This window comes from Oncorhynchus gorbuscha, linkage group LG10, assembly GCF_021184085.1.
Source record: "Oncorhynchus gorbuscha isolate QuinsamMale2020 ecotype Even-year linkage group LG10, OgorEven_v1.0, whole genome shotgun sequence".
NCBI lineage: Eukaryota > Metazoa > Chordata > Actinopteri > Salmoniformes > Salmonidae > Oncorhynchus > Oncorhynchus gorbuscha.
Window position 1 is genome coordinate 90889076 of NC_060182.1, and position 17500 is coordinate 90906575.

Genomic DNA, 17500 nt, shown 5'->3' on the forward strand with positions numbered 1-17500 from the left:
AGCTTTATACATACCATTGGTTTGCATAACATAAAAAAACGTAGCGCATCTGAACACACCTGGGTTACCGTGACAGTAACTATGAACAGACATAGAGACCTGGGTTACCGTGACAGTAACTATGAACAGACATAGAGACCTGGGTTAGCATGACAGTAACTATGAACAGACATAGAGACCTGGGTTAGCATGACAGTAACTATGAACATACATAGAGACCTGGGTTAGCATGAGAGTAACTATGAACAGACATAGAGACCTGGGTTAGCATGACAGTAACTATGAAGAGACATAGAGACCTGGGTTAGCATGACAGTAACTATGAACAGACATAGAGACCTGGGATAGCGTGACAGTAACTATGAACAGACATAGAGACATAGAGACCTGGGTTAGCGTGATAGTAACTATGAACAGACATAGAGACCTGGGTTAGCGTGACAGTAACTATGAACAGACATAGAGACCTGGGTTAGCATGACAGTAACTATGAACAGACATAGAGACCTGGGTTAGTGTGACAGTAACTATGAACAGACATAGAGACATGGGTTAGCATGACATTAACTATAAACAGACATAGAGACCTGGGATAGCGTGACAGTAACTATGAACAGACATAGAGACCTGGGTTAGCATGAGAGTAACTATGAACAGACATAGAGACCTGGGTTAGCATGACAGTAACTATGAACAGACATAGAGACCTGGGTTAGCATGACAGTAACTATGAACAGACATAGAGACCTGGGTTAGCATGACAGTAACTATGAACAGACATAGAGACGTGGGTTAGCATGACAGTAACTATGAACAGACATAGAGACTTGGGTTAGTGTGACAGTAACTATGAACAGACATAGAGACCTGGGTTAGCATGACAGTAACTATGAACAGACATAGAGACCTGGGATAGCGTGACACTAACTATGAACAGACATAGAGACATAGAGACCTGGGTTAGTGTGATATTAACTATGAACAGACATAGAGACCTGGGTTAGCATGACAGTAACTATGAACAGACATAGAGACCTGGGTTAGCGTGACAGTAACTATGAACAGACCTTGAGACCTGGGATAGCGTGACAGTAACTATGAACAGACATAGAGACCTGGGTTAGCATGACAGTAACTATGAACAGACATAGAGACTTGGGTTAGTGTGACGGTAACTATGAACAGACATAGAGACCTGGGTTAGCATGACAGTAACTATGAACAGACATAGAGGTCTGGGTTAGCGTGACAGTAACTATGAACAGACATAGAGACATAGAGACCTGGGTTAGTTTGACAGTAACTATGAACAGACATAGCGACCTGGGTTAGCGTGACAGTAACTATGAACAGACATAGCGACCTGGGTTAGCGTGACAGTAACTATGAACAGACATAGAGACCTGGGTTAGCGTGACAGTAACTATGAACAGACATAGAGACATAGAGACCTGGGTTAGTGTGACAGTAACTATGAACAGACATAGAGACCTGGGTTAGCGTGACAGTAACTATGAACAGACATAGAGACATAGAGACCTGGGTTAGTGTGACAGTAACTATGAACAGACATAGAGACCTGTGTTTAGCGTGACAGTAACTATGAACAGACATAGAGAGCTGGGTTCAAATCAAATCAAAACATATAAACGTTTGCTCCTGGAGTGCCAGATGGGCGGGGTTGACAGGTATGACAGACAGGCAGGGTTTCTAAAGTTTTCTCTTTACCTGGCCTCATTTAGTGGAAGAAAAAAAGCTTTAAAAAAACTGGTATCTAGGCTAGGTGGTTATTAAGCAGGCAGAGATGATGAAGGGCTAATTCCTCCATCTAGACCACAGGGCCTCTGAGCGTGCCTCTGTCCCAGAGAGAGGGGAGTAGATGGGGCTGTCGCGGTCCACCACACACAGCTGTTCAGGGGACATGTATTGTATAGGGAACACTGTCCTCCACTCTCCTCTTCTCCTCGTTCCCTCCGCTGCCTTTCCCTCTTCTCTCCTCTCCTCCCGTCCCCTCCACTCTCCACCCCGTTCGCTGCCCTCCCCTCCCCTCCCCTCTGCTCTCCGCTTCGTTCCCACTGCTCCCCTCCTCTCTCCTCCCCGTCCCTATCCCCTCCGCTCTCATCCCCGTCCGCTGCCCTCCCCTCCCCTCCCCTCTCCTCTCCTCTCCTCCCATCCTCCCCGTCCCTATCCCTCTCTGCTTTCATCCCCGGCCCCTGCCCTCCCCACTCCTCCCCATTCCTGAGCCCTACCTGTATGGTGGGAGAGGAGCGGTGCTTGCGGGTGGTGGTGGTGGACATGATGGTGGTGGTCTCAATAAAGGTGGTGGATAACTCGGGCGGCTGGGCGGTGGTGCGGGCCGACCCGGCCACAGAGGGCGTGTCACCCACCAACCGGACGCTGCCGTTGATTTTGATGTTGGGGTTGCCCTCGGCGGCCATGTTGAGGACCTTCAGGCCATTGTAGTAGAGGCCGGACAGCTGTCCCTGGAAGGGCCGACTGCGGTCGCTGCCACCGATGGTCACCAAGGCCTGGGTGTTGAATATGGTAAGCTGCCGGCCTAGAGGAGGGAACCAGACAAATAGTCATTCACATTAAAGAATAACAACGGACAGAGCAGCAAAATAAGGTTCCTGTTTTTTCATTCAGTGTCCAAACAGTTGTTGAGATGTTGTCAGGTCAGAATATAAATATAACCTTTGTGACTTTACGGTGTGTGTGTGTGTGTGTGTGTGTGTGTGTGTGTGTGTGTGTGTGTGTGTGTGTGTGTGTGTGTGTGTGTGTGTGTGTGTGTGTGTGTGTGTGTGTGTGTGTGTGTGTGTGTGTGTGTGTGTGTGTGTGTGTGTGTGTGTGTGTGTGCTTGCGTGTGTGTGTACCCGTTTGTGTTCATGTGTGTACGGTAAGTATACGTTTCCATGTGTACTTAAAAAGTCCTCGACAATCAAAAGGTCAACGATGAGGTGGGTCGTAAAGAAATACATTTATGGTGAAACTATGAACAAAGATCAACTGAGGAGGCTATAAGTAGCATGGGATCCAGAAAACGAACCCAAAATATACAGGGTCAATGCTTCTGGCTATCACTGTAGAAAGGGCATAATGTTGTTATCTGTCATTATGAGACAGGGACGTGAGCTAAGGCTGAGAAAGGAGGAGAGAGAGGGATGTGAGCTAAGGCTGAGAAAGGAGGAGAGAGAGGGATGTGAGCTAAGGCTGAGAAAGGAGGAGAGAGAGGGATGTGAGCTAAGGCTGAGAAAGGAGGAGAGAGAGGGTTGTGAGCTAAGGCTGAGAAAGGAGGAGAGAGAGGGATGTGAGCTGAGGATGAGAAAGGAGGAGAGAGAGGGATGTGAGCTAAGGTTGAAAAAGGAGGAGAGAGAGGGATGTGAGCTAAGGCTGAGAAAGGAGGAGAGAGAGGGATGTGAGCTAAGGCTGAGAAAGGAGGAGAGAGAGGGATGTGAGCTATGGCTGAGAAAGGAGGAGAGAGAGGGATGTGAGCTGAGGCTGAGAAATGAGGAGAGAGAGGGATGTGAGCTGAGGCTGAGAAAGGAGGAGAGAGAGGGATGTGAGCTGAGGCTGAGAAAGGAGGAGAGAGAGGGATGCGAGCTAAGGCTGAGAAAGGAGGAGAGAGAGGGATGTGAGCTGAGGCTGAGAAAGGAGGAGAGAGAGGGATGTGAGCTAAGGCTGAGAAAGGAGGAGAGAGAGGGATGTGAGCTAAGGCTGAGAAAGGAGGAGAGAGAGGGATGTGAGCTAAGGCTGAGAAAGGAGGAGAGAGAGGGATGTGAGCTAAGGCTGAGAAAGGAGGAGAGAGAGGGATGTGAGCTGAGGCTGAGAAAGGAGGAGAGAGAGGGATGTGAGCTGAGGCTGAGAAAGGAGGAGAGAGAGGGATGTGAGCTAAGGCTGAAAAATGAGGAGAGAGAGGGATGTGAGCTGAGGCTGAGAAAGGAGGAGAGAGAGGGATGTGAGCTGAGGCTGAGAAAGGAGGAGAGAGAGGGATGTGAGCTAAGGCTGAAAAAGGAGGAGAGAGAGGGATGTGAGCTGAGGCTGAGAAAGGAGGAGAGAGAGGGGTGTGAGCTAAGGCTGAGAAAGGAGGAGAGAGAGGGATGTGAGCTGAGGCTGAGAAAGGAGGAGAGAGAGGGATGTGAGCTGAGGCTGAGAAAGGAGGAGAGAGAGGGATGTGAGCTAGGGCTGAGAAAGGAGGAGAGAGAGGGATGTGAGCTGAGGCTGAGAAAGGAGGAGAGAGAGGGATGTGAGCTGAGGCTGAGAAAGGAGGAGAGAGAGGGATGTGAGCTAAGGCTGAGAAAGGAGGAGAGAGAGGGATGTGAGCTAAGGCTGAGAAAGGAGGAGAGAGAGGGATGGAAAGAAAAGGAGAGGAAAAGGTCAAAGCTTTATGTCTGTCTCCTCAAACTGTCCCTTTGGGACGGCGTCTGATCAGCAGTATCTAAAAAGGCTAGAGCTGTTGCCAAAACTATGAAGACAAAGAATGGGTTATGTTTAAAAGGAATACTGCTGAAGATAGAAAGAAGGGGCAGGAACCTGATGGAGTAAATGGCTAATCAGGGGCAGGAATCAGGGGCAGGAACCTGATGGAGTAAATGGCTAATCAGGGGCAGGAATCAGGGGCAGGAACCTGATGGAGTAAATGGCTAATCAGGGGCAGGAATCAGGGGCAGGAACCTGATGGAGTAAATGGCTAATAAGGGGCAGGAACCTGATGGAGTAAATGGCTAATAAGGGGCAGGAACCTGATGGAGTAAATGGCTAATCAGGGGCAGGAATCAGGGGCAGGAACCTGATGGAGTAAATGGCTAATAAGGGGCAGGAACCTGATGGAGTAAATGGCTAATCAGGGGCAGGAATCAGGGGCAGGAACCTGATGGAGTAAATGGCTAATCAGGGGCAGGAATCAGGGGCAGGAACCTGATGGAGTAAATGGCTAATCACGGGCAGGAATCAGGGGCAGGAACCTGATGGAGTAAATGGCTAATCACGGGCAGGAATCAGGGGCAGGAACCTGATGGAGTAAATGGCTAATCAGGGGCAGGAATCAGGGGCAGGAACCTGATGGAGTAAATGGCTAATCAGGGGCAGGAACCTGATGGAGTAAATGGCTAATCAGGGGCAGGAATCAGGGGCAGGAACCTGATGGAGTAAATAAGTACACCACAAGGGGCTGTGAAGTTTCAAATGAGACACATCATTTATAAAATGATATATACATGCAACATCTAAGTTGTAACACATCTTCATAATCTTAAAGTTTAAAACGACAAAATGGTAATACTCGACTTAGAAAGTATTGAGTAAATTGTTAACCCGCTAGGAAATAATTTTCCCAGTTTCATGCAGCAATTCTCCAATTGTATCAACATAGCACTGTGGTTAATGAATTAAAAAATAAATTATTGTATTATTATTATTGTATTATTGTTATTCAAACTATTGTTATTTGACTCAATATTTTAGATGTATGACTGCATGTTGATTCATGCATTAGATGCCTTTATTTGTGTTTGTATTGAGATGGTATTCAGGTTTTAATGGGTGTGGACTTTAGGAGATACTTCATTATTTTATTATTATTTATTATCTATATTTCAAAGGATTCACAGAGTATATGAAATACTATATTATTGTGTAATATTCGTTAGCAGTCCATTTAACTGAGTAGAGTGTTTATGAATTATAATGGGATTTACGTGTTAAAAAGTGTGAGAAAGGATGTTAGGTTAAAATCATTTTTTTGAAGTGGGAAAATGTGCTACGTTTCAGCAGGAAAATACAAAAAGAAAACATCCCTTCAATGTTGAGTTCAATAGAAGATTAAAGCTGTGTTAAGTTTACCTTTCTCCTGTAGCCAATCCACTACTGGCCGGGCGTATTTCAGCGGGAATTTCTTCGTGGCAATTTCAAGACGTTCACTATCGGTCGTCGCTGTAAAAAAACAACATTTTAAACATTAATAAACAGTTTTAATTTGGCATTTTAACGCGTTTTTAACACATGTTCACTTCAAAAAACTTCTATTTTCATGCAAGTATAAAAAAAATGAATAGCAGGTTAGAATTGATATGTTGTTTATGAGATAGCTGAAGGGTTATCAGTAAAATGATAACAAACATTAAAGTCATTTGCTGCTCTGCTGAATTTCATGACACCTTGTTCATAGGGGACAGAAGCACCTCTATATTTGTGAATTCAATTGATTTAAACATCGACAAACACATTTAGAACCGAGGCACCGTAAAAATCTACTTTTGGGATGAAGGGTATTCTAGTACCTTGAACCTCACAGAACAGTTCCACTGCACATTCACAATGCAACCATTCCATAGTATTAACATCCAGTCCATAGTATTAACATCCAGTCCATAGTATTAACATCCAGTCCATAGTATTAACATCCAGTCCATAGTATTAACATCCAGTCCATAGTATTAACATCCAGTCCATAGTATTAACATCCAGTCCATAGTATTAACATCCAGTCCATAGTATTAACATCCAGTCCATAGTATTAACATCCAGTCCATAGTATTAACATCCAGTCCATAGTATTAACATCCAGTCCATAGTATTAACATCCAGTCCATAGTATTAACATCCAGTCCATAGTATTAACATCCAGTCCATAGTATTAACATCCAGTCCATAGTATTAACATCCAGTCCATAGTATTAACATCCAGTCCATAGGCATTAAGGTGCACTTTGGAACAGGTTGTCTCTTAACTCCTGCCCTGAATCTTCCCATCTTTTCCATCCCCCAATTGAGACCACCACTTCTGCAAGGATAGAGACAGTAGGTACAGTAGCTGTGTATGTGTGTGTGTTGTGGGGGTATGGGTGTGTGTTTTAGGGGTGTCGGGATGTGGGGGTGTGTGTCGTGTGGGTGTATGGGTGTGTGTTGTGTGGGTGTGTGTCGTGTGGGTTTGTGTTGTGTGGGTGTGTGTGTGTGTGTGTTGGGTGTGTGTTGTGTGGGTGTGTGGGTGTGTGTCGTGTGGGTGTATGTTATGTGGGTGTGAGTCGTGTGTGTGTGTGTGTTTGTTGGGTGTGGGGGTGTGTGTTGTGTGGGTGTGTGGGTGTGTGTTGTGGGGGTGTGTGTTGTGTGGGTGTGTGTTGTGGGGGTGTGTGTTGTGTGGGTGTGTGTTGAGTTGGTGTGTGTTTGTGTTTGTCATGCTCTTTACCCTGCACGCTGAAATGGGAGCCTCATTCTGGAAGATTTACCCTCAGTATCTCCAGGAGACAATGGCAGCCCGGTTCCTTTATCTGGCAATCCGCACCATTCTTATTTAATCGCAGGATTAGATGCCCGGCTCATACTGGAAGGCTTATCTCTCTCCCTCCCTCCCTCCTTCCATCCATCCCTCCTTCCCTGCTTCCCTTCTTCCCTCCATCCCTTCATCCATCCCTCCGTTTCCCATAGCCCCCCCAGTAGAGATTTATAGGGGCGTGAGATTCGGTTTTCGATAGCAGTAATTGTGTTTGGCTTGTAGGGTACACCAAGTATTCATCCCACACCTAGACACGACCCAATCACCCAGAGACGACCCCATCACCTAGAGACGACCCCATCACCTAGAGACGACCCAATCACCCAGAGATGACCCAATCACCCAGAGATGACCCAATCACCCAGAGACGACCCCTTCACCTAGAGACGACCCCTTCACCTTTTATTCTGTGCAGATAAAGGAGGTCCAAGGTATTTCTTATCCAAACACAGCCGCTCCCCCGGTCTGTCTCTGTCTCTCCATCCCTTTCTCATTCTCTCTCCCTTTCTCTATGTAATGTCAGGTTTTCTGTCAGTGACAGCGGAGCGTCCATGTTGTGAACCGTTCTGCAGTGCGGCAGGCAGCATCAAAGGTCTCAACACGGACCACCGCATCGCTGTCGTCCTACCCATGGACACGGAAGACATCTCGGATCCCGAGAACAGAGCAGATTTTCCCCAGACAGAGCCGCAAGCCGCAGGACCTGTCAATCAATCTGATCACTCCCGATAGGAGGTCATTTCTCCTTACTTGTCAAGTTCTGAGACACCAGCTTGATGCAGTTTGCAAGACAAAGGGAAGAAATAGGTCTAAGAGGCAGGCTGTATCGTTCCCTTCCCTCGTCTCCATTGTGCGTTGAGCCAGTTGCATAAAGCTAGAGGGAAAATAAACCTGCGATGGTGCGACGATCACAGGATGGCTCAGACAAAGCACAGCCTCATTCACATGGGCCTGTGAAAATGAAAGTAATCGTCCTCAAACACGCAGTCTGGCTTCTGAATGCAGCTCCTGATAAGCTAGGAGGAGGTGCAGTCTGGCTTCTGAAAACAGCTCCTGATAAGCTAGGAGGAGGTGCAGTGTGGCATCGGAATGCAGCTCCTGATAAGCTAAGAGGAGGTGCAGTCTGGCTTCTGAAAACAGCTCCTGATAAGCTAGGAGGAGGTGCAGTGTGGCTTCTGAAAACAGCTCCTGATAAGCTAGGAGGAGGTGCAGTGTGGCTTCTGAATGCAGCTCCTGATAAGCTAGGAGGAGGTGCTGCTATTTCAAGGCAATTTGCCGCAGAGTATTTCACATGGGCCTGTGCAAATGAAAGCAATCGTCCTCAAACACGCAGTCTGGCTTCTGAATGCAGCTCCTGATAAGCTAGGAGGAGGTGCAGTGTGGCATCTGAATGCAGCTCCTGATAAGCTGGGAGGAGGTGCAGTCTGGCTTCTGAATGCAGCTCCTGATAAGCTAGGAGTAGGTGCAGTGTGGCATCGGAATGCAGCTCCTGATAAGCTGGGAGGAGGTGCAGTCTTGCTTCTGAAAACAGCTCCTGATAAGCTAGGAGGAGGTGCAGTGTGGCTTCTGAAAACAGCTCCTGATAAGCTAGGAGGTGGTGCAGTGTGGCTTCTGAATGCAGCTCCTGATAAGCTAGGAGGAGGTGCAGTGTGGCTTCTGAATGCAGCTCCTGATAAGCTAAGAGGAGGTGCAGTCTGGCTTCTGAAAACAGCTCCTGATAAGCTAGGAGGAGGTGCTGCTATTTCAAGGTAATTTGCCGCAGAGTATTTCTTCTCTTTAGCTTTTCTCTCTTCACCACAGCAAGTCTGACTCTGGCAGTAGATCCCTATCTCTCTATCTTTACCTCACAGATAAGAAAATGGTCAGAGGCAATGAACCACTGTTTGGAGTGGATTGACTGTTTTAGTACTATTTGAACAGAACAAGTGGTTCCTGGTGAACACTGAAAAATCCTAAAAGGGAGGGGAGAAACATTGTAAAGGTTTCCTGTCAGAGTTAGTCATTGGGAGAGGAGATTTGCCTGACTATAGGACCTGGCCACGGAACAATGCTGACACTGGGTACATGACAGATTTATTCAGTAATCTAGTCCTCAAAAGCCTTGCTTGTCTCTGAACCCTAAAACATAGAAACAGACGTTCCTTCTGTGTACTCTCTATTGTCACAAATGGCTTGTTATAGCCCTGACATGGTACAGTGTCATAATTAAGTGATCAAAATCCTTTGTCCCAGAAACTCTCATTGGCTCTGTTCACCAGGGGAGAACACTTGCACCCTCTCATTGGCTCTGTTCACCAGGGGAGAACACCTGCACCCTCTCATTGGCTCTGTTCACCAGGGGAGAATACCTGCCCCCTCTCATTGGCTCTGTTCACTAGGGGAGAACAACTGCCCCCTCTCATTGGCTCTGTTCACAAGGGGAGAACACCTGCCCCCTCTCATTGGCTCTGTTCACCAGGGGAGAACACCTGCCCCCTCTCATTGGCTCTGTTCACCAGGGGAGAACACCTGCCCCCTCTCATTGGCTCTGTTCACCAGGGGAGAACACCTGCCCCCTCTCATTGGCTCTGTTCACCAGGGGAGAACACCTGCCCCCTCTCATTGGCTCTGTTCACCAGGGGAGAACACCTGCCCCCTCTCATTGGCTCTGTTCACCAGGGGAGAACCACAGCCCCCTCTCATTGGCTCTGTTCACAAGGGGAGAACACCTGCACCCTCTCATTGGCTCTGTTCACCAGTGGAGAACACCTGCCCCTCTCATTGGCTCTGTTCACCAGGGGAGAACCATAGCCCCCTCTCATTGGCTCTGTTCACAAGGGGAGAACCACAGCCCCCTCTCATTGGCTCTGTTCACCAGGGGAGAACCACAGCCCCCTCTCATTGGCTCTGTTCACCAGGGGAGAACCACAGCCCCCTCTCATTGGCTCTGTTCACCAGGGGAGAACCACAGCCCCCTCTCATTGGCTCTGTTCACCAGGGGAGAACCACAGCCCCCTCTCATTGGCTCTGTTCACCAGGGGAGAACACCTGCCCCCTCTCATTGGCTCTGTTCACCAGGGGAGAACCACAGCCCCCTCTCATTGGCTCTGTTCACCAGGGGAGAACCACAGCCCCCTCTCATTGGCTCTGTTCACCAGGGGAGAACCACAGCCCCCTCTCATTGGCTCTGTTCACCAGGGGAGAACACCTGCACCCTCTCATTGGCTCTGTTCACCAGGGGAGAACCACAGCCCCCTCTCATTGGCTCTGCACACCAGGGGAGAACCACAGCCCCCTCTCATTGGCTCTGTTCACAAGGGGAGAACACCTGCCCCCTCTCATTGGCTCTGCACACCAGGGGAGAACCACAGCCCCCTCTCATTCGCACTGCACACCAGGGGAGAACCACAGCCCCCTCTCATTGGCTCTGCACTCCAGGGGAGAACCACAGCCCCCTCTCATTGGCTCTGTAATACAGGGGAGAACAACAGCCCCCTCTTTTTAAAGCCATGAAGTGCAAGGCTAACCGGGGATACTGCAGGATGTTATTTTCAGAAAGCAGAATCCCCCATTATAGTGAAATGAAAAATGGCAATTTGTGGCCAATATTAGTGTAAATATTGCTTTGCTCAAAGACAATCAGTGTACCAAGGTTTGCTTCGAATACACTAAATATATGCAGGATGACGGTACTCTCAGAACTACCTCTTCATGTGATTAGGGGGAAGCTATTTACACTCATGCACACAACCAGAAATGAGTGTTCTACTGAGCCAAAAGGGAGAAAATGAAGTTTAAAGTACTACATTATGTAGCTGAGCTTTTTTGTAATGATGTGCGCTGAGAGTCAGGAAGCAAGTTCAGGGAGTGTTTTAATAAAATAAACGGAACATGGAACAAAACAAGAACCCCGAACAACGCACAAACATGAAACAGAAACAATGGCGCCTGGTGAATGGAACCTAAGGAAGTGACATATATATATATATTTATATATATATATATATATATAGTGCAGCTAATCAAGAAAGTGATTACAGGTGTGCTTAACGATGGTGACAGGTGTGCGCCGTAACGAGCAGCCTGGTGACCTAGAGGCCGGAGAGGGAGCACAGGTGACCCTTTTGGGAGACTAGGAATGAGAATAATCTAATGATAACTTAAATGGCTCAGAATAATATGTGAATTTAATTCCAGGCTCTGAAATTTTTGGTAATTGGAATCCAGACTCTTGTATCTCTGGAATTAGAGAGACTCAGAATAATGTGCTATTTATAGACTTTAAAGGGAATGGGAAGAGAGAAGTAGATTTTCAAAATGTAGATAGAGGTCCCAGAATCACAAGGTAGAGGACTTAACTGATCATGTGTTGTATAACTTTTGTACAATGCTGTGTTTCAGAGTATACTGTTTCTTCTGTTAAAATAAGCAATATGCAGGAATAGCTCCTCCATTTACTGGTTACTAAAATTCTCATTGTTCGCCTAATTTCAGTGTATGTGATAAAACGAGCAGTCATTTTGAAGAGAATCATTGTATCATCTAAACCATTGTGAAATATATTTTCTATTACCCAAAATATTGTATTTGCAGCTGTTAGAAGCTGGTGTACAAAACCCAAAGTAAAAGACGCAAAAACAAAACTTAACAACGGGAAGCACAGAAATAGCCTCACTTTCAAAGAGACTGACAGAGCTATAACTCGTATTTCTATGTGATTTTGGTCACGTTGCCCAAGAAGTTACATATTGCAGCTTTGACATTTGGAAATAGGTCCTGCTTTCCTGACCCAAGGCAACAAGAATGGGCATTTCAGACGGATCTGAACAATCTGTCAAAAGGATTTTTAAGCAGAATCAATAGTATACTGGACAAAGTGAAAACACTACTGACAGAACAATACAACAACACTACGGACACAACAACACTACGGACACAACAACACTACGGACACAACAACACTATGGACATATCAACACGCCACAACAACACTACGGACACAACATCAATTCAACACTATGGACACATCAACACAACAACACTATGGACACATCAACACAAAACAACAACACTACGGACCCAACAACACTATGGACATATCAACACGCCACAACAACACTACGGACACAACATCAATTCAACACTATGGCCACATCAACACAACAACACTATGGACACATCAACACAAAACAACAACACTACGGACCCAACACCACTATGGACACAACAACACAACATCACGACGGACACAACAACACTACGGACACAACAACACTACGGACACAACAACACTATGGACACATCAACACGCCACAACATCACTACGGACACAACAACACCACTACGGACACAACAACACTACGGACACAACAACACTATGGACACATCAACACGCCACAACATCACTACGGACACAACAACACCACTACGGACACAACAACACTACGGACACAACAACACTACGGACACAACAACACTACGGACACAACAACACTACAACACTACGGACACAACAACAACACAACAACACAACAACACTACGGACACAACAACACAACAACACTACGGACACAACAACAACACAACAACACTACGGACACAACAACACAACAACACTACGGACCCAACAACAACACAACAACACAACATCACTACGGACACAACAACACAACAACACTACGGACACAACAACACAACAACACTATGGACACAACAACACAACGTCACTATGGACACAACAACATAATGGACACAACAACAACACAACAGACACAACAACAACACAACAGACACAACAACACAACAACACAACAGACACAACACAACAACACTACGGACACAACAACACTACGGACACAACAACACTACGGACACAACAACACAACAACACTACGGACACAACAGCACAGCAACACTACGGACACAACAATACAACAACACAACAACACTACGGACACAACAACACAATGGACACAACCAACACAACAGCACAACAACAGTGCAGACACAACAACACAACAACACTACGGACACAACAACAGCACAACAACAGTGCAGACACAACAACACTACGGACACAACAACACAACAACACTATGGACACAACAACACAACAACACTACGGACACAACAACACAACATCACTATGGACACAATAACACTACGAACACAACAACAGAACGGACACAACACCACCATGGACAAAACACGACAACGACACTGCAGGTACAACAACACATCAACACAACAGACACAGTAACACAACAACACAGCATACACAACACAGCAACCAACAGGCACAGCAACACATCAACACAACAGACACAGTAACACAACAATGCAACTGACACAATGGCACAGCAACACTAAATACACAACACCACTACAGACACACGAACATAAGACACAACAACACAACAACACTACGGACACAACAACACAACAACGGTACAGACACAACATAGCAACACTACGGACACAACAACACAACAACACTACGGACACAACAACACAACAACAACACTACGGACACAACAACACAACAACAACACTACGGACACAACAACACTACGGACACAACAACACTACGGACACAACAACACTACGGACACAACAACACAACAACACAACAACAACACAACAGACACAACACGACAACACCACGGACACAACAACACAACAACACTACAGACACAGCAACACAACACCACTACGGACACAACAACACAACATCACTACGGACACAACAACACAACAACACTACGGACACAACAACACAACAACACTACGGACACAACACAACAACACTACGGACACAACAACACAACATCACTACGGACACAACAACATAACAACACTACGGACACAACACAACAACAGTACGGACATAACAACACAACACAACAACACTACGGACACAACAACACAACAACATAACAACAATACGGACACACCAACACAACAACACTACGGACACAACAACACTACGGACACAACACAACAACACTACGGACACAGCAACACAACAACACTATGGACACAACAACACAACCCAACAACACTACGGACACAACACAACAACACTACGGACACAACAACACAACAACACTACGGGCACAACAACACAACAACACCAAGGACACAACAACACAACAACACTACGGACACACCAACACAGCAACACTATGGACACAACAACACTACGGACACAACAACACAACAACACTACTGACACACAACACAACCTAATAACAGATTGTCATTCTAAGCTCCACAATGAACCATAATTCAATCAGTATTGTGACACAACAATAATACAATACCAACACAAACTACTGGACAACAACCAAACAGGTTAAATCATGAGCTAACATTGAGGTAAATCCGGCATCTTTCTAGATTGTCCAAAGACCATCTGTGTTCACAATGATGACAATCTTTTCTACGTCCAAACTTCATGTGATAACAAGAGCAGATGAGAAAAGCGAGACGAAAGTCATGAAAAACATTTTCAAATTGGAATGTGCAAGTATCCATAAGGTCAGAGATGAGCCTGTCCGTATCTTTTCCATTAAGAGCAGACAGCAGAATGTTCTAGAGAAATTGTTCACCACATGCCGTCCCAGCAGGTGCCCCGACGCCACCAACATTATCCAGTGATTTGACTGCCACACACGGGGACCCTGGCCACCGTAACCCGGGTAACAGGACAGAACAGCCCAATGGCAGAGGTAATTGTCAACCATCTTCTTCGCAGCCGCTGGCTACTGGGGCCTGAAGGGGAGGCTGAGGCCAACAGAGACATCACCATGCATTACACAGTCTGCATGGCACTGGCCTCACAAAGGCCATGTACAGTATGTCCTTTAAGAAATAATATTACACCGAATATATACGAGTATACACATTTACGTTTCTACTGAAGTTTACTGTTGGCAAAATACACAGTCTTACTCAAAGAGATGCTAAAATTTCAACTTCAAACTTCAAATCCATGGAAAGTTATACTTTCCATGGATTTCCAGCATTCAGACAGTATTCATGAACACCTCTAAAGTCTGTGAGTGCTGTCGTGGGAATTGACGTAGTTGTATCTAGTGGGGTTCTGTAGCTCAGTTGGTAGAGCATGGCGCTTGTAACGCCAGGGTAGTGGGTTCGATCCCCGGGACCACCCATACGTAGAATGTATGCACACATGACTGTAAGTCGCTTTGGATAAAAGCGTCTGCTAAATGGCATATATTATTATTATTATATTATCTATGGCTGTCGAATTGTCTTCATTTTTAAAATGTGATTCTATGTCTATGGTCAACTCTGGTTTTTCTCTGTGTGTTTTCCAGAGCTTTGCCTCTGTTTGCAGGTGTCCTCCTTGTCCATGTCTGAAGGTGTCCTCATTGTCCCTGACTGAAGGTGTCCTCATTGTCCCTGTCTGTGCTTATTGTCCCTGTCTGAAGGTGTCCTCATTGTCCCTGTCTGTGCTTATTGTCCATGTCTGAAGGTGTCCTCATTGTCCCTGACTGAAGGTGTCCTCATTGTCCCTGTCTGTGCTTATTGTCCCTGTCTGAAGGTGCCCTCATTGTCCCTGTCTGTGCTTATTGTCCCTGTCTGAAGGTGTCCTCATTGTCCCTGTCTGTGCTTATTGTCCCTGTCTGTGCTTCTTGTCCCTGTCTGTGGTTATTGTCCATGTCTGAAGGTGTCCTCATTGTCCCTGACTGAAGGTGTCCTCATTGTCCCTGACTGAAGGTGTCCTCGTTGTCCCTGTCTGTGCTTATTGTCCCTGTCTGAAGGTGTCCTCATTGTCCCTGTTTGAAGGTGTCCTCATTGTCCCTGTCTGAAGGTGTCCTCATTGTCCCTGTCTGAAGGTGTCCTCATTGTCCCTGTCTGAAGGTGCCCTCATTGTCCCTGTCTGAAGGTGTCCTCATTGTCCCTGACTGAAGGTGCCCTCATTGTCCCTGACTGAAGGTGTCCTCATTGTCCCTGACTGAAGGTGCCCTCATTGTCCCTGTCTGAAGGTGTCCTCATTGTCCTTGACTGAAGGTGCCCTCATTGTCCCTGCCTGAAGGTGTCCTCATTGTCCCTGTCTGAAGGTGTCCTCATTGTCCCTGACTGAAGGTGTCCTCATTGTCCCTGTCTGAAGGTGTCCTCATTGTCCCTGTCTGAAGGTGTCCTCATTGTCCCTGTCTGAAGGTGTCCTCATTGTCCCTGACTGAAGGTGTCCTCATTGTCCCTGTCTGAAGGTGCCCTCATTGTCCCTGTCTGAAGGTGTCCTCATTGTCCCTGTCTGAAGGTGTCCTCATTGTCCCTGACTGAAGGTGTCCTCATTGTCCCTGACTGAAGGTGCCCTCATTGTCCCTGTCTGAAGGTGTCCTCATTGTCCCTGACTGAAGGTGCCCTCGTTGACTCTTGTGTACTCTCCATCACACTTTCTCACTAGCTCTTTTTTACTCTGATCCCCAACCCTGATCAAAAATATGAATGCAACAATTCGCAACAATATTTTACTGAGTTACAGTTTGTATAAGGAAACCATTCCATTGAATTACATTTATTAGGCTCTAATCTATGATTTTCACATGATTGTGAAGACAGATATGTATCTTACCTTGACGAAAAGGTAGGGGCATGGATCAGAAAGTCAGTCAGTATCTGGTGTGACCACAAGATACTGACAGTGTTTTTGGGCTCACGCAGCACATGAGCATAGAGTTGAACAGACTGGTAATTGTGGCCTGTGAAAATGTTGTCCCACTCCTCTTCAATGGCTGTACGAAGTTGCTGGATATTGGCAGGAACTGGAACATGCTGTCGTACACGTTAATCCAGAGCATCCCAAACATGCTCAATTGGTGACTTGTCTGGCGAGTATGCAGGCAATGGAAGAACTGGGAAATTTTCAGCTTCCAGGAATTGTGTACAGATGATAGCGACATCAGGCTGTGCATTGTCATGCTGAAACATGAGGTGATGGTGGGGGATGAATGGCACAACAACGGGCCTCAGGGTCTCGTCACAGTATCTCTGTGCATTCAAAGTGCCATTGATAAAATGCAAGTGTGTTCGTTGTCCGTAGTTTATGCCTGTCCCATTCCATAACCCAACCCCATGGGACAGTCGCCCACACAACGCCATACACGCTGTCTTCCATCTGCCCGCTACAGTTGAAACCGGGATTGATCCATGAAGAGCACACTTCTCCAGTGTGCCAGTGGCCATCAAAATTTAGAATCTGCCAACTGAAGTCGGTTACGATGC

At 46.4% G+C, this 17500-nt stretch overlaps 1 protein-coding gene across 5 annotated transcripts in view; it reads right to left on the reverse strand.

The window, feature by feature from the left end:
* The window catches only part of LOC124046732 (neurexin-3a-like), a 707599-nt gene that overhangs the window by 80742 nt on the left and 609357 nt on the right, over window positions 1-17500 (reverse strand). For all 5 annotated transcript variants that reach the window (XM_046367446.1, XM_046367444.1, XM_046367445.1 and 2 more), the window contains 2 exons: window positions 5839-5928; window positions 2250-2557 (listed from right to left, as the gene is read on the reverse strand). In XM_046367446.1, the coding sequence (XP_046223402.1) occupies window positions 2250-2557; window positions 5839-5928 (398 nt within the window). The remainder of the gene's footprint in view (window positions 1-2249; window positions 2558-5838; window positions 5929-17500) is intronic.